The sequence below is a fragment of the Lathamus discolor genome, chromosome 4 (genome assembly GCF_037157495.1).
Source record: "Lathamus discolor isolate bLatDis1 chromosome 4, bLatDis1.hap1, whole genome shotgun sequence".
NCBI lineage: Eukaryota > Metazoa > Chordata > Aves > Psittaciformes > Psittacidae > Lathamus > Lathamus discolor.
In genome coordinates this window covers 26,026,478-26,051,538 of record NC_088887.1, presented here as the reverse complement: position 1 = coordinate 26,051,538, position 25,061 = coordinate 26,026,478, and the positions used below count along the sequence as shown (strand labels likewise).

The following is a 25,061-nucleotide window of genomic DNA, read 5'->3' as shown; positions in this document are numbered from 1 at the left end:
CATGGATTTACTGTTAAGAGGTTTAGTATATGTCTCTGTTGCTGGCTGATAGGATTTGTTGATTAATATGATACATAAGGAATCATACTCTCACACCATCATTATAGATTGCATCATTTTTTATTTTAAACAGTAGAGGAGTTTCAAACAGGTAAGGACGTAACAGGGAGGAAGAAGTAACACGGAAAACGTATGAACTTTTGACACTAATCTTTAACTAATTCATTGCACTTTGTGAAGATGAATTTGGTATACTTTATAATACCTGGGATGAGCAAGAACAGGTAATTTCATGCACAGATCCATGGGATCCCCTTCCTAGATTTATCGGTGAATTTAAATGAAGAGTTTCCATGTATGTATTGAAAAGCATCTTAGTGGAAACAAAAACAAAATACAAAAACCCCTCAAACAATGACCACCTAATTAGGTGTGCTCCAGGCACTGTAAGAGGAATGCAGTCATTAAGCCTGAAAATAATGGAAAAATTTAGGCAACCTCTCACCCCAACCTCATTATAGACTCACTGCAGCCTTTTTTGCTTACAAGATGCATGGCTTTTGAAGGCCTAAATGTTTTGATTTTTAACATCTGAAACACATCTAAGAGTGATAAGACAGGAGAGGTCAGGTACATTTCCCCCCATCTGCCTGATGACAGATAATAAATTAATAATAGCATTTACTTTTCTTAATGAAATTCACATTGAACACAGCTGCAGAAACTTTCCTGCTATACAAAATTCAGATTATTCTTAAAAAGACAACTAGAAAATAAAAATAGTATGTGCTTAAACTGTACTATAAAGGGTCTTTTGTAATGATTATTGAGGTATTTTCCCCTCATTTGACTTTCATGAAATAAATTGTCAGAAACTACTGAAATGCCAGTGAAATATTTTAGATACGTTTAGAGTACCCTCTCACTGATTATGTAGGCAAAATACAGCCTGCAGAACTTCAAATTAACTTATGCTAGAACACCTTGAATTCTTTTCACCAAATCAGATAAAAAAATATTTTTTCTCTTTCTAGAAATAGAAATTATTAGACATAGGAATGCTTCTTTTTATGGCATATGTACAGAAGAGAGAAAACCTACTGAAATGCTCAATTGTTTATGCATCATCAAATAGTAGAACCAAGCATTTGAGTGATTACAGAATGGAAATGAGCAGTTAAAAGAACAAACAAAATGAAGATATAAAAGTATGCTTAGAATATAAGCACTATTCTTATAAAGCATAACTATGACTTTAACTAAAGCTAATTTTGCTTCATTTAGCCTGATTAGACTTTTCTTATTAGTAAGTATACGAACACTACTACCATCACTCTAAAGAATAATAAATGAATGTTTAGGTCTGAGAATGTAAGATGATGTACGAATGCTTTTAAGGTATCAACTCTTCTTGTCTGCTCCTAAATCAATTGCTTGTTACTATGTTATTTGGAAAATTATTATTCAGATGCCCAAAGCTGTTAAAATATGGTTGTTTCATAATTCAAAATGCTAATGTCTCTGTATCTAAATGCATATATATGTGTGTGTGTGTGTGTAGATCTGTATCTATATAGATATATTTCTACTACCTAGCAGAGACAAATTCAAAAAATATATATAAAGAATTCAAGGAAGAACTCCTATGGTTTCAAGCCATTCAGAAGGACTAAACATAAATGAATTTCTATCAAAAGCCTTAGTACAAGTCCTAAGCATTAATATGAATGAGCACATTTAGGTAGTAATAGATAATGATAGAGAGAACTACTGCATGGAACAGGATAACAGACAGATGAGCAAATCATGATCAGTAAGAAATCCTCTAAGGAAAACAGGGATTTCTTTACTGTTTCATGTCCTATTAGGAAGAATAGATAAAAAGCACTAAGAAAGATGAAGAATTTGGGAGAATGGGATGTGTGCCTATAGGTTTCTGTACACGCGTTAGTGTTGCAGAAGAACTGTCAGAATAATAATTTGATATCAGAACAGCTTTTTTTAACACCGATACTGGAAACAAAGTTGTTTAGCAAAAGAATCTAGGTCATACATGGAAACGAAACATATGCAGCGGCTAGACGGCACTAAAATGGGCATGTTCATTGAAAAGTGCAGAGTACTAAAATTTTAAATGCTGAACACTGTAATTTTATTATTATTTTTATTGCATTATGGTTACATTACTGTTATTACAAGTTTCAACCTTGCTAGAGCCCTGTCCTAACAGAAACAATAGTTGTTGCCCCAAGGAGTTTGCATTGTAAATTAAATCAAAGATAGCAGGTATGTGAGACAAGAAATCAATGGAGTGGGAAAGAATAATGCAATTGAATAGGTCATTTTAACAGAAAATGGCTGTTTATGAACTATTTAGCTGTACTAATCAGCCATCTGCCTTGCCATTTTCAGGCTGCAGTTTTTCGAATACATTTAAGGGAAGTAAAAGTATGACAAGTTGTTGGCTCTATGTACAACTGAGCTTAACCTGTGTGAAAGAGACAAAAGAAAAAGTAATCTTTTTTGTAGGAGAAGATACAACTCTACTCCATATTTTCAGAGTTAAAGTAGAGGTGAACCTCGTAAATGTAATATTATACTAAAAATAGAGTTAGCTTTAGAGATTACAGAGAAGGTAATAGGCTTAATTTATGATAGTATCTCCTGAGGTGTCTTGGTTTCAGGTGGGATAAAGTTAATTTTCTTCTTAGTAGTTGGTACCGTGCTGTGTTTTGGATTTAGGATGAGAATAATGTTAAGACACCAATGTTTTAGTTGCTGCTAAGCAGCGTTTACACTAAATTAATGACTTATTCTGCTTCTCACACCACCTCACCAGCTGGGGGGGTGGGTGGGGCGCGCGACATAAGAAGCTGGGAAGGGACACAGCTGGGACAGCAAAACCAAACAACCCAAGAGATATTCTAGACCATATGATGTCATGCTCAGTGTATAATCTAGGGGGAAAGCTGTCAGAGGACCATTGTTCTTGAACTGGCTGGGCATCGGTTGGCAGTTTTCATGTTTTAACTTTTACACTTTGAAACTCAGATACAATATTTTTGTTACGACATCTGCAATCATAGCTTAAATAAAAATCAAGAAAGAAAAACCAATAAAAAAATTAGGAACACCTCTGCCTGATGTCTTCTTACAAAAAAAAAAAAGGAACACTTTTTTCACCCTTTCAGAATTATCCCCTCTTTCTCCTCTTTTCTTGCAAGCAGCCAATTTTTAAAGTAAAAACAGAGTGATTTAACAATTTAACATTGTTGTATTGTATCTGAGTAGCAGAAAGCAAATGTTGAAGATAGCCTTTTCTAAATTAAATTCAGGTGTAAAGGTTGAAGTAGCCAACAGGGAAGAAGAAGCTGTAAAATTACACAGTGGTTTGCTGCATCAGTAGATATCTTGCAGGAATACTGTTCCACTGAAAACTGTGGATTATCACCTCAGCTCTCTAGTGTTTACATTTAAAAAGGAAGAATGGAATGTACTATGCAGTACTTACCAAAAACTCGAAGGAGCGTCTGTTTTTTATCATTTCCTGCTTTGTTTTTAGCATTACAGATATAAGGACCCGCATCAGTGTTCTTTATATCTCTTACTGTTAGTTCTGCATTGCTTCCTCTTAGCATATATTTTTCATTTTCTTCAATAAGTTTACCATTCCTAAAAAAAATAAGAACAATGTAAAAATCAACCAGTAAGTTCCAAACTCTGAAGCAATGTGCTGTGAATGCATCAATATGTTGAAAATAACTTTTGAGGGAAGAGACTTCTATTATGCTCAAAAATGCAATACCTCACTTAGTATAAACTGGCAGCATGCATAGAAGGGAGTTGATTTTAGCATAACCAATACTGCTCAACAGGATGAGAATGTTTTTTCATAAGAATGTGCACATTCTAGACACAAAGCATTCTGAACTGCACTTTCACGTTCAAGAGCCCAGCTTCGTAAACTCATTGTCATGTTCTAAATATATATATATATTGAAAAAGCTGTATCTTTATTCTTAAACGTTCAATATTGACTTAGTGTTAGAAAAATGCTTGTGAATAGAACATACAGCTTATACTCAAAGAAGTGCAGAAGGAAACTGGTCAGGCACACATACCTGTATGTGAGGCACATTTACAAGTAAATTAACTAAGTGTAACTGTTGCAGTTCACATAAGTAACAATGTACCAACTTAGAAAACATATTTTAAATCTCACACAAGTGGAGATCTCACACTTGCACACCCTTCCCAATTATTTCCTCTCAGTTGTTGTTGGCTAGCCACAACTTAGTAAGCAGGCATATCTCCAGATGTTGGAAGGAGTTCTGATCAGATGGTACAGAAATAATAAAACCTGTGAACAACTCTGAGGGCTGATCAAGGCTTGACCGGTCCATTTGAGCACATTGGCATATTAAGAGTTATCAAAACAGCTCCCTTTTCAAGAGTGCAATCTTAACTTTTTTAATTTCTTCTAATTCTGCCTAGTTTGCTGCAGGCTCCTTTTGATCTTATGTCTGTTGAATCAACATCTCCTTCTCACAAGCACCTACATGTAAGATTGCCTTATTTTCATAAGCACTGATAATCCTGCTGACAATTCCAACTTCTTGAAAACAAACTATTTAACTATTTATGAAATGAAACCAATATGCATTACTGAAATATTCTCTTCCATTCAATACGCCTAGTTTAGAATATACAGTTTTATTTCAAGATTGAAGCAACAATGATTTTCATGTCCTTCTCACATAATGCTGATAACTATGCAGATTTCATATTTTATAAAATCATATTTTCTCTAAAAGAAAATACTGCTTCTTTCCTGGGAACATTAATATCTGTTAATAGGATTCCCCTGGCATCTATATAGCTTACATTTTAGTGTCATTTTGTAAATAACTAGTCCATTTAGCTGTCTGCTTCAAGACATTACTGTGATACTTGATCATCTCCTTTCCAAAGCAAATCATAGGAATTGTTTTGCAGAACAAAAGAGATCTAATTTTCCATAGTTGGTTTCACCAAAAAATTTAGTGTTTTATGTTAAGAGACAGAAGTCTATAATCAAGGTAAGAAGTAGCTTCCAAATGCCTGTTATGATAATTTCTAAGCAGAAATGAGATTATAAGCATTTCCCTGGACCCTTTAGTGAACAGGAGAGATTCAGACTGATGCTCTGATGTTGGAGAACAGCATGAATAACACATTAAAAGTGGATTATTTCTTTTGTCAGATAATTCTATGTCCTGTCAATAAAGATAAGGGGATTGATCCATCTAAACTTCATTAGTGTAAATTATCTCCACAAACATAAACAATCATCATTTTTCAGCAGAACTATTCACATAAGTAAAGATTTCCAGTCCATGACCTGTATCTTTGTATCTTTATCTTTCAGTCCTGGCTAATTTAAGTCTATTAGTGTATTGCTTCTTTTCAGAGTGTATGCTTTACAGTAATGTAATCAGCTTCAATAAAGATATCAGTTAAGTGGTGAATGAATTAGATTCTCTCGGTCCATGAAATACCAACAAAGTAAACATGAATACTAAGTACAGCAGCAACTAAACCTTGATGACCTTTCTTCTTGACTAGGTATTTCAAACTGACTAATTTGTAAGTGAACTAATGCTTCTTTTTTTTTTTTTTTTTTTAAGTAGATTGACACACTAGTTAAGATGCCTCCATTTCAATTTTACAAAACCTTAAACATTGTCATCACCTGGAAATGAAAAGGGTAGATGCAAATAGTTAAAGCTTTTCCACATTAGCTACTGTCTTAAGGAGCTTAAAGCCTGAAACTACTATTTTGTCCAGAATCTTGCTTGCTGTCAACACAGCGAGATACATATAAACCAGCTGAATAATACTGTCACTTACTTTAAAACTACAGTTATTTTTTCATGACCTAGCTGAAGCTGACCTGTTATATCAGTTCACTGGATGCAGTTCCACTTGTTTGTTAAAAAAGAAACACATAAATTTGAAGTTAACTTACATTCAACATCAAAAAGTACACTAAACAGAAGGAAATTTGGAGTATGACAAGTTGGCCATTAAGACTGATAAATCGATTCAATTAGGTTCTCAATGTATGACAAGCATTTTAATATAAGATAAATCAGTTTTGACAGACTTTCCTACCACTGATAATGCTTTCTAGATTTTTTTCAAGATCAAGAAAGATTATGTTAATCTAGTTTTCCTATGCTCAGCCTAATTTCTAGAGAAAAGGCACCCAAAATATTCTAGGAAACTGAAGTCTTTATCTTGACATATCTGCAAAATAAGTTGAAGGGCAAGGAGAATATATCAACTGATTTTGAATCCTTTTAACCAGCTACCTATATGTGAATGAAAAGGGACCTGAACAGGTCAGGACAGAGAGCTCAGATTTGATGCAGAAATTTAGTCCTGGAGAACAATGTAGAATGAAGTTTGATTCCTCTCGAAGAAATAATGTAGCTCCTCCCACCTTTTTTTCCTTATTTTCATATCAATAATAATATCCTGTCATGGACACCAGGGGCTTTTTCCACCTGCTACTTTACAATATCTCACTGTCAGCAAATAAAAGAGTATTTTCAACTGCCAAGAATTTACAGCCTAATAAGACAAAATAAAAACAGAATGAAAGAGGTCAAGAAAACCCCACCAAAGCAAACAAAATAAACAAACAAAAAAAAGCACCAACAGGGAAGGGAGGTACATAAGTCAATATTCCTCACTATGAGATAGCTCTGAAATAGGAGCAGAACAGAAGCTTCCACATTTAGGATTCAGTAACCAGTACGCAAGCCTGTTAAGCTTTTGTAAAATCTTTACAAAAGATACTTAAGGAATGGTTTAAAAAAGTCAGCTGCCTCAGGGGCTGGCAAACCAAAAGAAAATCCTTCAGTAGACTCTGATCGATAGACACAAAGTCTGTGTCTTTCCAAGACATTTAGCCTGTGTAAATACTGTAATATTTATAAAATATTGACAGAAACCCACAAGTGTAAACAGAGATATTCACAAGCTGTGGAAATTTATGCATTCTTTCTTAACAGCATAAAACATTAATTTTGGCTGTCTTACACCTTGCAACAAGGCCATTTAGGGTACACGATTTCAGACAACTCTTAAGAATTTTGGCTGGGTAAGACAGACATTGTAAAAAATTAAAGACATTAAACTATCAGAACAGTCAACCTTCATTTGAATTCACTATCAGTTTTTTAATCTGGGCTCTGTATATTTTGTTTTCCTTTTTCTTTTTCTTCACTAGATTTTTAATTCTAAGCCAAATGATACAATTAACTTTGCATTCTATGTATTTGCATATCCTGAGATTCAAATTGCACAAGGGAAAAATTTAAAACCAAGTATGACTTTTGGCATGTTAAGATGTAGGTATCAGTCAAAGAAAGCTAATATTAAAAATGAATCCAACATTGTTAGAAGATTCCAAAGGAGATTAAGAACTGCTGGCAATCCCTTCTATGTCCTTCTATGAAAATGCAGTGACCTTTTAATTCACCTGAAATAATGTAAGTAGATGCAAATTACTCAGGTCTAAAATAGAAATGTGCACTGGTGTGAGGTGTCTGAGATATTTTATATCCCAGGACTGATACATTTGTTAAAATTGAAAGAACATAGAGTCTATGGATATTTAATTTTTTACAAATGTTATATAGTAAGTGTTCCCAAATGATAAAGCTATATTATCTTCATGTTATTGAGAACACCAAAAAGCACACGAGCTTTAAAACTGGTTCCATTTTCAAAACGTATTACATTTTAAAAATTACATAAACCACCCTTGAAACTTATTCAGTGAAACATTTCCATATCCTGTGGGTGTCTAAAGCAATACCTCCTTATGAATCTCACTGAAACAGAGAGTTAGGGTTAGACTGTTTTTACAGATGGGGAAAATGTTATCTCTGTCATCAGTACTACTGATCTGTATTGGATATCTATTGCATAACTGCATAAGTTTTTACCTGATGCATTCATATGCAGAAGTTGTGAGATTCTTGCTTGTATTGAGATACAGACTCATTGCTTCAGCTTTATTTGTTTCCGCTTAGATATGAAAAATCATGTCAGTATGCTATTTTAGTTACTTCTTACATTTATCTCACTTCCTGGCAACCTGAGTGCAATTGTATTTGTCTGAGTTCATTCACTTACTAATGCTGAATCTAGCTTTAGAAGTCAGAACAGAAATGGGCAGCAAATGCTCCTAAAATTCAGTAAAAAAATTAAGGTTGCCCAGCTTAATGGACCATGATAGAAAATCATGACACATTAAAACAATGTGCTCTGATGTGCAGACCTCAACTAAACTTACCTATACCAACTGATTTCAGGTGGAGGTGATCCAGCGGCTCTGCAGAATAAAGTTATTGCCTCTCCTCGATCTGCAGTAGCATTAAAAGATTTCTGTAGCAAAGTAATTGCTGGGGGAACTGAAAAATAAAACATCATGCCCTATTAATGGAAAAGAAATTATGTTATGTGTTTCTAGAAAAATCTAAACCACAGGACAGGATCCTTTACTAACTTTGGAATTTATAATTATACTTAGGAATCAAGTTACAATATGAAAAATTGTTACTAGTATTTCTTTTCTTAAACACAAGAATTTTAATCATTATCAGTTTTTTTTTTCACTAGAATATTTTTTGAAAGTCTTTTTAAGCAGTTCAATCTTTTTGCAGAACTTTTTAAAGTTCTGTATGTCTAAAGCCAGATATAGCATGTATAAGACATAATAAAGTTATGATGACCACTTATTTAACTACCTTTATCTTTAATCTATTCTTTTAAAACAGGTGCCAGTATGTAGTAGCCTTTCATCATTGGCCTTGCCGAATTGATTCGTGGCTCTGCGGGCCAACAATGAAAAAGACCTGTAACGACAGAAGAGACACTAAAGGCAAGTACGGCAGCCCAGTCTTCACCACAGATAACAACAACTGCAACTACAGTGAACTGAACTACTAGATATTACAATCTGAAATTCAGTCTTGCAGTGATTGTCAATGTTCTGTAAATGATTAAAAACAGTAATCCAGGTTTTACATAGATCTCATTTACAGCGATATAATGAAACGCAATGAATTCTATTTACATGGTGCATTTTTTAAAAATATTAAGAATTACATTTCTAAGAAAATATGAAGCAGACATGACAACTGTATTACCCAGTTCAGTCAGGATATTTAAGAAGCTGACATATTTTAAAACAGGCTATGATAATCAAGTAAAGCAAGAAGTCAATCCGACAACTTTTACTGCTTACCATTCACAATAACAATTATGTCCCGAAAGTCAATTTCTCCTCTTGCTTCCACTCTTCCTTCACATCTGTATACTCCTTCATCACTTTTATTGATGTTAAGAATTTGGAGATTATTGTTTGCTAATACAGCAAATCGATCTAGAAAGGCAAGAAAGAGATGAAGTGGTGTTAGTAAATCAAGACAACATGGAGAACGCTAACTTAAGTGAGTAGTATTAATGTACTTTCTCTATAAAATCAGAATGCTCATTGACAAAATACTCATTAATTTAAAAGTAAAATGTCAGCCAAGAAATTTGTTTTTTCCCCAGTCCAAAATACATTGCCATTTCTTAAAATTAAATCTAGATTTTCTATCCATAACTTCCTGCTCACTCTGAGGAATCATAAAATGTAAGTTAAATTTATAAATTACTGCAAAATGAGTGGAATATTCATGAACACCTACATAGAATTTAAAAAAGATTAGAGATGGAAAAGAGATAAATCAAACTATAATAAAATAAGAATTTGCTTCTTCCCTATCTATATTAAGCAACTGTCTTTGTGCTCATTTTATGGCACTATGCAGCTTGCTTTCTCTCCTCTCCTCCTGTTTCTTTGCTTATTCACTAATACTCAGTCATTAATGTATCTTGCCATAGTTTAACACTTCACAGAAATGGGTATGAAGACATAATCCAACAAAGCAGTCTACCTTCTGCAGAGTGCAGCAAAAACTGAAATTCAATGGACTTTTTGAGTAGCTCAAGTTAATTGAAAAAATCAGATTCTGAATACATGTGCATGCACTTTCCTGCACATGCAGAAGCAAAATTATAATCTGTAAGAGTAAACTGAATCTGATTTTATTTTATTCTCTCCTTTATGTCTGAACTACTGTATTGGGTTTACATGTCAAGATATGGGCAGCAGTTGGGCTGCAGGGCAGCCTCTGTAACGAGTGACTGGGGCTGCCCTGCACTGGATCCAGACAGATCCAACGGATTCACCAGAGGGCATGGCTGAGCCCTGCAGACGATGGTGGTGCCTGGGAAGGGCCGGTGGAGGAAGGGAAACAATAACAATGTGCTCAAGAGTCAGAAGCGAGGAAAACATGACAGAAACAGCCCTGCAAGCACCAAGCTGAGAGAAGGTGCAAGGTGAGGAAGTGCTCTAGGCACCAAAGCAGAGCCCCCCTGCAGCCCTAGGAGAAAGCATGATAGAACAGATATCCACACTTGCAGTCTGTGGAAGACCCCATGCTGGAGAAAGTTTATCCTGAATTACTGCACCTCATGGGAAGAACTCATGCTGGAGCCATTACGGACTGACCACAAGCTCATTGCCCATCTCCCTGTACTGCCTGGGGTTCATGAGGTACAGAAGTCACAAATGAAAAGTGAAATTGAGACTGTGAAAAAGAAAGGGGGTGTTACTGCATTACTTCTCTCACCATCCATCTCTATTTCACAATAAATGCAAGTAATTACCCCTCGATCGAATCCATTTTGCCTGTGCTGGTAATTGGTGAGTGATCTCTCTGTCTTTATCTTGAACCATGAGCTTTTTCACCTCATTTTCTCCCCTGGTACTGTTGTATTGTGTTTAAATGGCAAGGTTTTGCCAGTTGTGTGGGAGGCTGCATGCGTGGCTTCTGCTAGAAGCTTCCCCAATGTCTGATAGAGTCAATGCCAGCTGGCTCCAAGACAGACTCACTGCTGGCCAAGGCTAAGCCCATCAGTGACAATAGTAGCACCTCTGGAATAACATAGTCGAGAAAGGGGAAAAGTTACTGCACAGGAGAGGAGTGAGATTATGTGAGAAACTGCAGAAGGAGCGAAGAGGTGCTTCAGGTGACAGAGCAGAGATTCTCCAGCAGCCCATGGTGCAGACCATGGTGAAGCAGGCTATGCCCCTGAAGCACATGGAGGTCCATGGTGGAGGAGATATCCACCTGCAGCCCGTGGAGGACCCCACACCAGAACAGGGGGATGCCTGAAGGAAGCTGTGACCCAGTGGGAAGCCTGTCCTGGAGCAGGCTTCTGGCAGGACCAGTGGATGGCCCTGTGCAGATAGGAGCTGGAGCAGGTTTGCTGCAGGACTTGTAACCTGCGGGGGACCCATGCTGGAGCAGTCTGTTCCTGAAGGACTGCACTCCATGGAAAGGACCCATGTTGGAGCAGTCCATGAAAAACTGCAGCCTGTGGGAAGGACTCACATTTGAGAAGTTCGTGGAGGATTCTCCCATGGAAGGAGAGGGCCCCAAGGGACCCCACGCTGGACCAGGGGAAGAGTATGAGGAGTCCTCCCCCTAAGGAAGAAGGAGTGGCAGAGACGATCTGTGATGAACTGACCAGAGACCCCATTCCCTGTCCACTGTGCTGGTGGTGAGCCCAGAAAAGAAGGCAGGGATGGGGGGAATGTGTTTTTTTAAGATTTGGTTTTACTTCTCATTATCCTACTCTTATCTGATCGGTAATAAATTAGTTTTCCCCAACATTAAGACTCATTGTATTTTTTCTCCCTTGTCGAGCTGAGGAAGGGAGTAACGGAGCAGCTGTGATGAGCACCTGGCATCCAGGCAGGGTCAACCCAGCGCGCCTGTTGGAGGGTGAGACAGTGGCTGCGTGGGTACCTTGAAGCTGACCAAGGTCAACCCACTGTAACGAGTCAAATTAATGGACTCTTTTGAGGAGAATTACTTCCTGCATTTCATCGTATGTGTTTTTTTTTTTAACAACCTGCATACTTGTTATTGAGCTCTTTCTTGTTCTATTTGAATCAGTGTCATTCTATCAGTATTGGAGGATGATAACTGTCCTGGGTTCAGCAGTAGCAGTCATTTTTCTCCTTCTTAGTAGCTGGTGCAGTGCTATGTTTTGACTTTTGGCCTGGGAACAGAGCTGATAAAACGAATGTTTTAGTCTGACCAAGGACTTTCTGAGCCTCATGCTCTACCAGGGAGGAGGGAAAGCTGGGAGGAAGCAGAGACAGGACACCTGACCCAAACTAGCCAAAGAGGTATTCCATACCACAGCACGTCATGCCCAAGATGTAACAGAGAGTTACCCAGAAGGGCTAGTTCACTGCAGGGTTGGACCAGGTATCGGTCGGTGCTCGGCTGGGGGGAGTGGGGTGAGTTATTGCTCGGCTGGTGCTAAGGTGTTGTATTCTTTCCTCTTGTTATTTCCTTTACCATTATTATTATTGGTGGTAGCAGTAGTGGTTTGTGTTATACCTTAGTTACTAAACAGTTCTTATCTCAACCCGTGGGAGTTGCATTATTTTTGATTTTCCTCTCCATCCCTCCCAGAGTAGAGGGATGAAAAGAAAGGGGGGGAGTGAGAGAACGAGTTGCGCGTCTGGGTTTAAACCACGACATAACATTTACTAGCAATGTACTAGCTTCAACTAACAATCAAGTGTCATTTTTCACTTTGCTTTCCTTTTTGATTCTGGTAGATTTTTAAAGCATGCTAGATTTCTTACAACACAGATATTCCAAAACTGTGATAAACAACACCTGGTAGAAAAGCTTTTATGTAGTTACACAGCTAAGAGTCTGTTCAAAGAGCATATGCAGATACATAGTTACAAATAAAACAAAAAAGGTTCTATTTCATTACCAAGGACTCTATCAGAAAATTAAGACAAATAGGAAAATAAAATTTAATTATCCTTCACCTCATAGAGGTTTACAGGGTATCAATGTCCTAAACACATTTACATTAATTATGTCTAGTTTATTAAAGTAATGCTTGAACATTAATGCTATTTCATACACTACCACATACAAATTATAAAATCTTTTTCTTTCCCATCCCTACACAATTCTAAGAAAGCTGTGCTTTATAAAGGTGAAATGTAGCCTCTCTTTAAGCACTGGTAACATTTTTCCTTTGTTAACATATATATTTAATGTATGAGATGAACAAGAGGACTGGAAACCACCCTAATTTCTTAATGTTTTATCCTTTGGTAGGCTTGTTAAAGAATAGTTCATGCTGCTGTAAAAATGCCACTAAGCATACACAATGATACTATTCTCATTCAATGGGAATAAATTCTGCATAGATCACGTGCGTCAACAAATGCAATGAAACCTTGACAGGAAAAGCTTAGATCTTGTTAGACCACTACTCACATGTAGTGTGGAACATTAAGTTGATTCAAGCCAGTAGAAAAATTGGTAACACAACATGAACCATTAAGATGTTGTGCACACAAATAATGTTCGCTGTCCCACGGTTATCCTAATAAAAATTGTCCCCTATATTAAATGGATTACAGTTGGTGGATGTGGACAGTGACTCAGCAATACACTCCTCCAGCTCACTGCTATGTTGTGGACTCAACTCACTCAACTTCAAACACCTAATTTAGTAGAATGGTCACACCACCTTCCACTTCAGTCAGATGAGACACTAAGCGGTATGGATGGCAAGAGGGATTGCCCATGTCTTTTCAGTTCCTCAAAATCAGAGCTTGAGGAAGTTTTGGATTATGATTTACAAATTTTACTGTGTTCTAAGGCATGTACCAGGCTAGGACCCACAATGTCTAACAAAAAGGTTAGGCATAGCTGTTCATTCTAAGACTGGGACATGACTAAAGACCCATTGAATTAAAAATTGAAACTTTCAGAAAAAAACTAAGACTCCTATGAAATGTGTCCCTCATACAACCAATTCTGTCATTCTTTACGGGAAGGACTGTAATTTCTTCTTTTAGACCAAATGTAAACACAGCATGTTCACAATCTTAAACACAACTATCTTTGAGATGACATTCAGCTGAGATTACATCAGACTGAGGAAGCAGCAAAACTGGATGGCCACAGACTACCCATGATCTAGAGAGCTAGTCTGGCTGATTTGAAGTCTGTTTTATCTAGTTTTTCAGAGTAAGAGAGAATGATTTTTTTACGGCTCACATCAGTCATAAGATAACATGTGGTTCTCTAGAACTGCAACTAGATGGATTTTCAAAAAGTAAATGTTGAGAGTTTTCCAGAACCTTCTGTCATATAAAAATTGTGATCTTGAAGAGAATCATCTTGCATAGTAAAAATAGCTATGCAAGGAAAAAAACACCAAAACCCCCAAAAACCTAATAAAATTACATTATACTGAGAATATAAAGCATACAGAAAACATATCCAGCTGTATACAAGTTACAATTTTGCATATGTATTATAGTTACATACCACACCTACACTACATTTATAGATTACTGCTACTCTCATAGTGAAATTCTGACATAGTTTAGCAATCTGAGCAGTGATAGAACAAAACATGCATGTTTATATAGATCATATTATATGTAGACGTAATATATGTTAATACATATATGTAGCATATACGTATTAACAGGGTAGGTAGCCCTGTCTTCTTCTAAGGTCAGCTTCAACTATAAACCGATATACAAATGTCTGTATATGGAATTTTTCAATTTGCTTTAAGCAATGTAGAATAAGTTGCGTTTAATGTCCTTTGAAGTCCCAGAATTGTGCAGAAACAGAGCAAGTCACTTAGGACTCCCAGATAAGATTTGGTTGATGAAATAAATCCCAATCACTTTCATAGCTAGTAAAATATCCCTGACTCCCATACAATGGAATTATGAATCATGACAATTTAGCTCTTGGTAACAATAAAGAAAACCTTTGAACATTCCCAGAAAATGATGCTTTACATATTGCCTTATTAAACCTTAAACAACACAAGATGAGAAAGACTTTTGGAGGTCATTGTTCACTTAGGTTTCTTCTGTTTGAGTTTTTTTCTTTTATGAAATAGTAAGGGACAGACACCCCCCAGTTTCGTACTTCCATCTCTGTTTGCAGAACTCAAAAGAGAATATAAATCCTAGGGTGATCTAGTGATGGAGCAGATAAGGTTTTAGGAACAAACAGAAAGTTACTCAGAATGGTGAGAGACTATTTTACCTACAGCTATTTTAGATACAGACCTACTATACAGGAAAAAATCTTTAAATCTGTACTTCTGATTTTGTATACAGGTCTTCTGGGAGAAGAAACTAGTCTTCTGTTGTAACGGAATATACAAATACAGCTACTAGTAACTGCCAAGAATTGGCGAAGCTGAAATAGTCAAAAGTCCATGCTACAAAAATCCTACCTGTTGTAACATTTAAAATGGAAGAATGGTCAAGAATATAACAAAAAAGCCATGAAATTAAAGCACTGACATTATCCTATGCCCTTCTATTATGTCAGTGCTAGAATGGCTAAAATAAAAGCTGCTTTCTCAGGTCCCCCAAACGAACTGCAGTATACAAGCCAATCTGGATATGAAATTATTCAGTATTTTAGCTTACTATGAACTAAAACCCAACAATTATTTACTTCTTTTTCTAGTAGGTGCCATTTAAAATATGACAGGCAAATTTCATGTTATTTAAAGTTATGTAAAAAGGTTAGGGGTACTGATCCTTCATAGTGGATTTTGAAGCTGGAAATGTAGCATAAAGCAGAGTCATTTTATCACGCAATGCCTGAAAAAAATTCTTAACTGTAAGAATTTGACTATACCCTTTTTCCACCTGCATTACAAACCCATATATATGTAGCCAAAATTCACAAATTTCATAATGTCTTATTTTCAAATGATTTAAAATGCTGCTTCCTCCCAGGCATGACCAGGATCTTATCTGGATAATACTTTAGAACAGAACACAAGGAAACTATTCTGGTGTTTAAATTAGAACTGGTTTCTATCGTTGTACCCTTTTTAAATTGCAAGCACTGTGAAAGAAAATGGTTAAAGAGACAAGTTGACACACTGAAATTTAAAAATTCCTAATTTTCAAAATGTATGATTTTGAAAAAGAAAGGAAATTTTGCTTTATTCCTTTGCTAATCCAACAGCAGCAAACCTGACTGGGAAAAAAAAATTAAAATAACGAAAAATTTGTGACAGATCTTTGATGCAATTTTACTTTTTCAAGCTCTGCACAGTGCAGAGTGAAAACATGCACAGTGAAGTTTTATCTGTGCATGTTTTAAAAACTTATTCAGTTCCTATATGGCAGCTCAGGAAGAGTTCCTGCAAAGAAGTTCCCAGCAATCTTTTGGGTATTTGGACCCTCATAATACATCTAGACAAAATTCCCAATTGGAAAAAATGATACATGAAGGAACCCATTGCATACGGATTCTCTATAGAGACCACATGACTTGGTGAAATTCTACTTATGATGACAGGCTGATCAAAATCCTCCACTATAATGTGATGAGTCTTCTTTTACAATAATATTTTAAAATTAATTAGAATGTATAACTTAAAGAGTTACCAAAATACTAACTGTCAGCAATAGTTGTGACTTCCTCATTCCGATACAACCAGCTGACAACAGGAGCAGGTGAACTAGTAACATGGCAAACGACTTCTGCATCTTCTCCCTGCCTGAACTCTTGTGGAGATACTATGTCTCGGAAAGTGAGTTTTTCTGAAAAGGAAGAAAACAGAATATAGTAAGTGTCTTCCAGTTCACTTACCATTGAAATGGTATGTGACACCAAATCAGATAAAGATGACTATTAAACATTCTCATTGTGACAATACAGATTTTTTTTACATAGTTTAATTTTTTCAGATAGGACTCAAGTGGTCCTGGACACATGACTTCCACTCTGTAGAGATTACTTCACAATAATTTTGCATTATGGAAATCTTTGTTTTGTTTATCTAAAATGAGCATGTTTTATAAATATATTTTCCATTGTTCCAGAGCCCAGTTTTGAACCTCTATATTTTTAGACATTTATATATTCAGGTTAATAGCCTATTTACTCTGTTGTCCATTTACTCATGATCTTATCACTGAATTAAAACCTCATGTTTTTATTCCACTGAAACTTCCATCAAAACAACCAAAATTATTTGGAGTCTTATCAAAAAGATGGAACTTTAGGCTCATTGACTGTGAAAAACATCAGCTGAATAAAACATAAAATTTTAAAAGCCAGTGCGAAACTGTATGGAAAAAAAACTTAGTATTATTAAGTCATAAGAAATTGTAGCATTTTTGGGGGGGAAATAACAACATATTCTTAGGCCTGATGAGGCTTTTAATTTTTCCAACCCCAAATAACCAAACTTGGTATTTAATTTTATTAGTGGCCTGAATAAGTTCTGTATTATTAGAATTTAGTGTTAGAAGTCCAAGACGACATTAATCCATGATGTCATACAAGATCTAATGCAGAAACAAATTTGGAAGATTGCACACAGAATAAACAAACTGACCTACGTTCTTTAGGATCAGAAACTGACAACTACATTTTAGGGAACACTTTGGAGAACATAAGTCACATGTGCAATTCCACCTCAACTTTTTTGTATTGGTAAAAGTGCAGGCTCAAATAATCCACAGTTCTCATAGCAGAGGGCGCACACTTTTGTTATATACATCTCTTACACACTTCTATAAAATATTTTTATGAAATATTTGAAGAATGTGACCTTATGTAAGTCAGAAGAAAAACTCTCACAGACATCAGTGAGTATTGAAGCAAACCCTAGGATCCTGCATTTTCCTTACAATACATCATAAACACAACAATGAAACCTTCGTCTGACTGTTGCCACAGATCTTTGTATGTCTTGTATAGGTCTTCAGGCCAAGAACAGGAAAAGGCTGACATAAAAAAAACCTAATTCAGTCTAAAATCCACCTTTTAATGACACATATTGCACTTCCTGCACTTTTATTTATGCACGTATTTGTAGCATTTTGTAGATATTTTTGTAATTAAGAATTAGGTTGACATAACTTCTTCTTGTATTTCCTGTTTTCTATGAGGGAAGTGATCTCTAATATTATAAAGTAGTCATCCATTTCATTTAAGTATTTGTTGTAATATCTATTAACTAATCTGCAGGAGATGCAATTATTTGGAAGATAAGGTTCAGAGCCTAGAAAGATATTTTGTATAGGCTTTACTTTTTCAATAGCAGTGGCTTTTAAAACATAGACTTTCATTTGATAATATTTTACTTACGATAAATTTCCAAAACAACAGTAGCTTCTTGAGTTTGTCCTTTAGCATCTGATGCTTGACATCGATATATACCAGCATCTTCTATATCTGCATTGTAAATGGTTAGACGTGATCGAACACCTTCTTTCTGAACAACCACTCTTTGACTAGAAACAATCTTCTCTCCTTGTGGATTGTACCAATCTATGTTGTCAGGCTCACCAATGGCTATAAACAAAACCAAAAAAACAATCTAACATTAGAAATTTGACATGCTTACCAAATGCACAATGTCTACACAATGTCAGAGAACTGCTAAATTCTGAGAGTTGTGAGAAAGTCTGTAGAAAAACAAGCAAGGCAAAACTGCAGGCAGATGTCTTACTGTTGAGACAGAAAAAAACCCAGAAAGATATAAAGTCTTAAAAGAAAGAAACAAGCCATTCAGCAGCCACTGGATCAACAGGTCATCAGTCAGTTGCATTGTCAATGTAGTCAGGCCACGTGTCATTGCCAGTGGAAGATGGCAAATCAGCAGCATCAAGGATCCGTATCAGCAGCTGCAAATGCAAACTCTTCTGACTAATACCTGTCTCTCTGGCAAAAACATTTTGTGTGCCTCATTAGGCTGGAGAAGATAGTAAAGCTTAGCCTTGTAGCTTATTTAACTCCTTAGATAAGACAAGTGAAACTATTTTAACTAAAGAAGCATCCTAAAATATATGAACTACTTGCATTCATACAGACAATTCAACCTGCGCTATTCAGTCTGTAAGAAGTAGTTTCTAGACCAGAAACCAATGAAGATCTACTATTTATCACAATTTTCACAAGTCAATGTGAATATACAAAAATACACTAACTTAATACTGTGAACCAATTAATACAGTTTCAAATTATGTACTCTAACTATGCTATGATTCTATGCAGAAGGTTAAAAAAAAAATAAAAATGTATCTACAAGAAAAGTGAATACATACCTGTGCATGTGAAGAACTTGGATTCACCCACACTGAGCTCAACTTTGCTAAGTGAAATTGTAACTTGAAGCAGAGCTGAAAAATATAAAGTAGGTTATGAACACATTTTGGCATTCATCAGTTAAAATTTTATGTTTTCAGGTTTTGTATTTTCTGTTTCTGTACTATAGAGCCTGTGAAATAAATCTGAAAAGTTTCAGCTAAGAATTGTATCTTTTGAGCTGGAGTATATATAGAATTGGAGAAAACAATCAAAATAAAGAAAAGATGTTACACGAAGGATAACAGCCTCACATACTAAAACTTCTGACAAAATTAAAGAAAAAAAGAGTAGAAGGGATTGAAAAACACATAAACAAAAACTTCAGTGTGTATCTGAAGTTTTAAAAAATACTGTTTCAAGAATCTGAGGTTTTCAGTCTTGAAATGTAATGATTATGGTTTATTCTGTGTATGTGTAAATATTTCACCTTGTTGAAAACTGCAACACAAACACTGAATATATAGTGTATACTCAATGTTCCAAGCTCTCTAGATAATTTTTATATAATTGGTATGAAAGTACAAGAGCATAAACATCTCTAGAAGTGAGAGGTACTACATTCCAAACTAACTTTTTGGTGTGAAAAAATTTAAATTACTGTTAACATTTTGTACCCTGACCTCCATAAGAAAACAGCTAAGAAGAAAAAACCACAAAAAGCCCCCAGGAACACATCCTATTTCATGCAAAAGTAAATGCCTGTGTGTACTCTGTTTGCTAATGTCAAAACCTGTCAGTCCATAAAGACCATCAGGAAGAAGACATGACTACCTAGAGGTGACAAAGAAACTGAAGAGGACTGTAAAAATGTTGAATATAGTATCAGAGCACATACTAGTACCATTTTCTTTGCAATAGCAAGGAAGACAGTGAAGGCTACTTTGGAACACAAGCATAGCACTGACAGGGAAAGAGACTCTGATTCTTACCTGTAGCCTTTACGTCCATGGCACCAGAAGAAAGGCCAAACTTAAGAATAGGAAAGGAAATGCATTTCGGACAAAGTTTTTTTTTTTTGTCTTAATAAGCATCAAGGAGTAATAAATCACCTAGGAGGCTATTTGAAGCCTCATTTCTTTATTTACCTGTGAGGCTAAGCTCCATTTTAATCTCAGGACATGTAACTGTCTGGTTGGAAACTGAGTTACTAATCAATCCAGTGGTTGGAGAATTTAAAGAGATTAGAGCCCAGACACTTATTTCAAATCACAGACTCATTTCTTAGGTCCTGTGCCACCACTTGTCTGTATATTTTTATAAAGTTTGTAGTCTTGCAGAGTTACTTCAGAAATATGTATGCCAGCATTTCAGCAGTATTGCTTCAATGACTATTTCATTGCTTAGCTCCAATTAGTAAGTGATGTTGAACTACATAAATGTAATAGATTAAGTAAAAAATGTCAGGTAGAATGTAAGGAACTGCATGATGAGAGGTGAAAAGTTAGAAAAATATATTTTCCTCATCAATGAAATAGGTATTTGAGCCTGTAAAACACAGTTTTGGCAAACAGCTGAACTCCACTAAAAATTCTTAATGTAAGTACAATTATAAACTCTGTGGAGATATGCTAGCTACATCTCTGAAACCAAAAGGAAATAATATTTTCTACATATGATACTTTAATATTTACAAGATAGAAAAATATAAGACCATCTGTTCATTTTCCCCAGCTCTGCTTCATGTAAATAGAGCAAACCAGAAAGGAAAATATTGCTCAAGTGATTAATCTAGCAATCTGTGCTTATTAAGTAGTCAGGAAAATAGTTCAGTTGTTTGCTAGAAGAAGGCTCACTCATCACTTACTGAAAGTAAAATATCGCAAAAAGACAACCCATCTAGAAAGTTTTATATTACTTCCAAATTTATTACAAGTAGACCTACATAGGTGCATTAGAGCACTATAAGCTGTGATGAAGATGGCATGCAACATATGCGCAATTCAAGTTACTGCTGCACACTAACAGCTAATGGTTTAATATAAAAGGGAGTTGTTTGTACAGACTGGTCAGAAGGTCTTTGAACACACAGGTGAATGCTTATTTTATCAGGTCAGCAAAGATGTTAAAAAAAATTCAAGTCAGTAGAGGCTCTGTCTAGCTATGTTAAACTAAGTCCAGAAACTGACAGTATCGACAGATGTGATGAAATACTCTCAAGTTTTGTAACTAGCTGCAAAGAATAAAAAAATAATAAATAAATAAATAAAAAAGCAAGATCTAGAAAATGTCTTCTTGTACACTGGAGTGTAATGCTACTGTAGTATAGCTGTTCTAGGAACAAGTAAAGTCAGTCAGGGCTTCATTTAGTCTTTAGTACATGCTCAGTTTCGTAGCAGAAAAAACCCCAAACACTCTTAGCACTAGGGGGTACAACCAATCCCTTCCCTTTTGATCATAGTAATTATAAAAGAATTAATATCAACTGTACCACACTAAGCAGATTCTGTTGAATTATTCCTTAATGCGTTTAAAAATCACTTAGGAAGATAAGTAAGACCAGTAATAAGAAGTCTATTTGTTCTGTTAAATATGAAGACAGATGACAATTCATAAGGCCTAATATGCAGTAGACTAATTGATTTCAGTACCATTTGCAGAAGTATCCTTTCACATTCAGATCAATAGATCTGAACGCATTTTTGAATTTACTGTTGAGCAAAGAGACAGCACTCTGCTACGGAGGTATCCTTCTAAATATGTTGGGCTGCAAACCCACTGAAAGGGAGAGGATAACGTGAAGGCAGTAAATTGGAAAGGGCATAGCTATGAAGACAAAACAAAGCACAGCCTGGTATCAACATGGAACAAAGGAGAGGAGAAATAGCTACAGAGGCTAATTTTGATGGCTTTGGCAGTGGCTTCTAGGAAAAACAAGTAGACTGCAAGACACAGCTGAGGACTGTATTCTTTGTGAAGGTCCTAATTCAGTTTTCTGACGACAGTTACACCCTAAGCTATTAGTAAGCTTTGACTTCAATTAGTAAGCAAACTTGCTTGGGTGATGTGTTTTTTCTTTCAGTAAATGATTACGATAGTATTTAATATTTAATATGTTTAAAAAAACTTGGCTTTATTTTTTGCGAGCATGAAGAAATTAGTACGTTTTTAATTGGTATAAAATTCAACCCCAGAACAAATATTCACCCAGTTAATCCTTTCCTCCTTTATTATGCAGGCTTCCGAGAATACTCTGCTTAAATCAACTGACTCTCAGATAAAAGCGAATGGGCTTTGAATGAAAATTACACTAATGCAATCCTTGCAGAAATGTATTCTCCCTTAAATTTCTAAGATTTTCTAGTTTAAATATATTTGAAACACAAAAAACAGTGCTTTGTTTTCTTTTATAACACTATACTTTACATACTTTTGGACTCCTAAGCTGAAATAAGAAAACAGAAATTATTAAATGTACACTGAACTTGTTAAGTAGCAGACAATTTAAGGGCATTTTCCTTTAGGGCAAATGCTTTTTTAGACCCTTTTTTAAAAATCTCAAACAGTTAACATATTTCCACTATTAATTTAGCAAATTCAGGAATACAAAACCATTATACAATCCATAAAGTTACAGTTCTTTAAGAGAAAGTCTGGTCTGAGCTGCTTAAATGAGTAATCTAATAATGGGGAACCATACAGCTCTGCCCGAAAGAACTCCATTAAAACAATAGTACAAAATAGAACTGAATTAATGTCTGATAAGCTCTTTGCACTCATGAGGCAGAATTAACAAATAGAACTAATGTTCACAGACATCTTAAGTCACCTAAGGTACTTTTTTTTCTTCATATAGACAACGAAGAAGACTTCAACACTGTAGACCTTTGCAGTCAGATGTTACAGAAAAGAACAATTAAAACTAATGGCATCATTACTAAAATGATCATCATTAAACAGCAAACCTTCAAAAAAAGGTTGAACAAACACAACAAAATGCTAGAAAAAATAAGATTTTATCACATAGTGACACATTTATATCTAAGTGAATTGTCTATGGGGAAGAAATCCTCTCATCTGCATACCCAGTGAAAGGAAATAATGTTCTTATTGAGTTTGTGAAGACTATGGGACTCAGTTTTTTAAAACACCTTATACACCTGTAATCCTTCAGGAATAAAAAATAACGCTAAAGATTTTTTTTTTTTTTTTTTTTTTTTGGAACCTAGAGTGAATATTTAATTCACATAGCCTATTCAAATGTAATGCACTCCAAATTTTATCATTTAAATGTACTTTTATGTTCTTCTCAATTTGTTTTAGCAGTTTAATAAGTCATACATAGGGTTTTTTTTCTTTAATTCAGACAGCATTCTAATATCCTGTAAGCACTATAACCTTGGGGGTTTTTCTTATGAATAAAGATATATTAAGTGGCACAATCATAGCCTGCCTTGTTTTGCAGAAATATCTGAAAGACAAACTGCATCTGCAAAGCCAAAGCCCAAGAACTTAAAATCTAGGGAGGATGGTTATTTTTCAACTTTGTAGTGGGCAGGCTACTGCTAAATCATAACATATCACTTCTCTAGGGTGTGACAGTACTGAAAGATACTTGTTATATTCTTAATTACTTGACATCGAGCTTCATAATTAATTAAGTAGCCCAGTATAAATGAACTTTACATTTCATCACATTAGCATTAATTTGGATTTGTCAGTAGGAAACACAGGCCTGATACAGTTCTAAGGTTTTAGCTGAATCATTATGGATTCTTTGTTGAATTTCTATCTTATAGAATACAGAGTGGTTTATTTTTAGGTAGACAAAACAGTCTTTGTGTCATCATGAATTCATTTCCTACATCTGTTGAAGTGACATTTTCCCTGATGAGAAGAGCTAGAAGTCACACAAAGTTCAAACTGCCTTCTGAGGCATAACAGATGTTACAGGGGTGAAATGCATAATGCAAGATGACCAACATGATCCAGCTTTGTGCAACAATGGTCAAATATTGAAGCACAGTCAGAAAATCCTGTTTAATACTCTTTTCTATGACACTTGCAGAAGAAACAGTAAAATAGATAAGCTATTCATATCTGAGTAGAGACTACAACAAAAACAGGACATTGATTAAACAAAGTCTGCTTGTTGTAACATTATTCTCAATTCTTATCTCAAACAGATGTTACTCACTAATGTCCCCCACCACCCCCCACATTAAGGAAAATATATTTTAGAAAAAAACATAAATGTAAAATTACGAGTTTTATTAAGATTTCCCAGCAGATCGACATTGGGAGCTCAATTCTCTCAAAATTTAAGAGATGGGATAATGACATAAATATTTAAATATAGGTCTAGAAGCTCAACCTTATTCAGATATTCTAAAGAATATTTCATCAATATTTAATCCTGATGTAAATTTCTAATCATGACTTAGAAGTTTATCTCCAAAATCAAAATGAAACTACATCTGATAAAAAAATAATGGAGATATCTAATTTTATTTACTTGGAAGTCTGTTTTTTTGTCAAGAAAAATTTTCTGTTAGTGAAAGGCATGACTTTTGGAAGACTTTAGCTATAAAATGTATTCTGACAGACATGACATGATGCAGGTATGTAATTCTATTTAAGTTATTTTAGCTAAATTTAGCAGAGCTTCTTATTATGAATGAAAAGTATAGTGAAGTTTAAAATTCATTGCTTGATAGAATATTACATAATTTTAACTGTAAAGATGCATGCCAGGGAATCTTTATCATACACTAATCTCATACATAAATAATTAAATAAGTATGTAGGAAAGAA

The 25,061-nt window shown here is 35.2% G+C and overlaps 1 protein-coding gene across 1 annotated transcript in view; it reads right to left on the bottom strand.

Annotated features, from left to right (window-relative positions):
- Positions 1 to 20,258, bottom strand: part of NCAM2 (neural cell adhesion molecule 2) — a 124,245-nt gene extending 103,987 nt beyond the window's left edge. The window contains exons 1-7 of the mRNA XM_065677124.1: positions 20,240 to 20,258; positions 19,268 to 19,342; positions 18,309 to 18,515; positions 16,610 to 16,753; positions 9,302 to 9,439; positions 8,348 to 8,465; positions 3,512 to 3,672 (exon numbers count right to left, since the gene is read on the bottom strand). Of these exons, the coding sequence (XP_065533196.1) occupies positions 3,512 to 3,672; positions 8,348 to 8,465; positions 9,302 to 9,439; positions 16,610 to 16,753; positions 18,309 to 18,515; positions 19,268 to 19,342; positions 20,240 to 20,258 (862 nt within the window). The remainder of the gene's footprint in view (positions 1 to 3,511; positions 3,673 to 8,347; positions 8,466 to 9,301; positions 9,440 to 16,609; positions 16,754 to 18,308; positions 18,516 to 19,267; positions 19,343 to 20,239) is intronic.
- Positions 20,259 to 25,061: the final 4,803 nt, after the last annotated feature.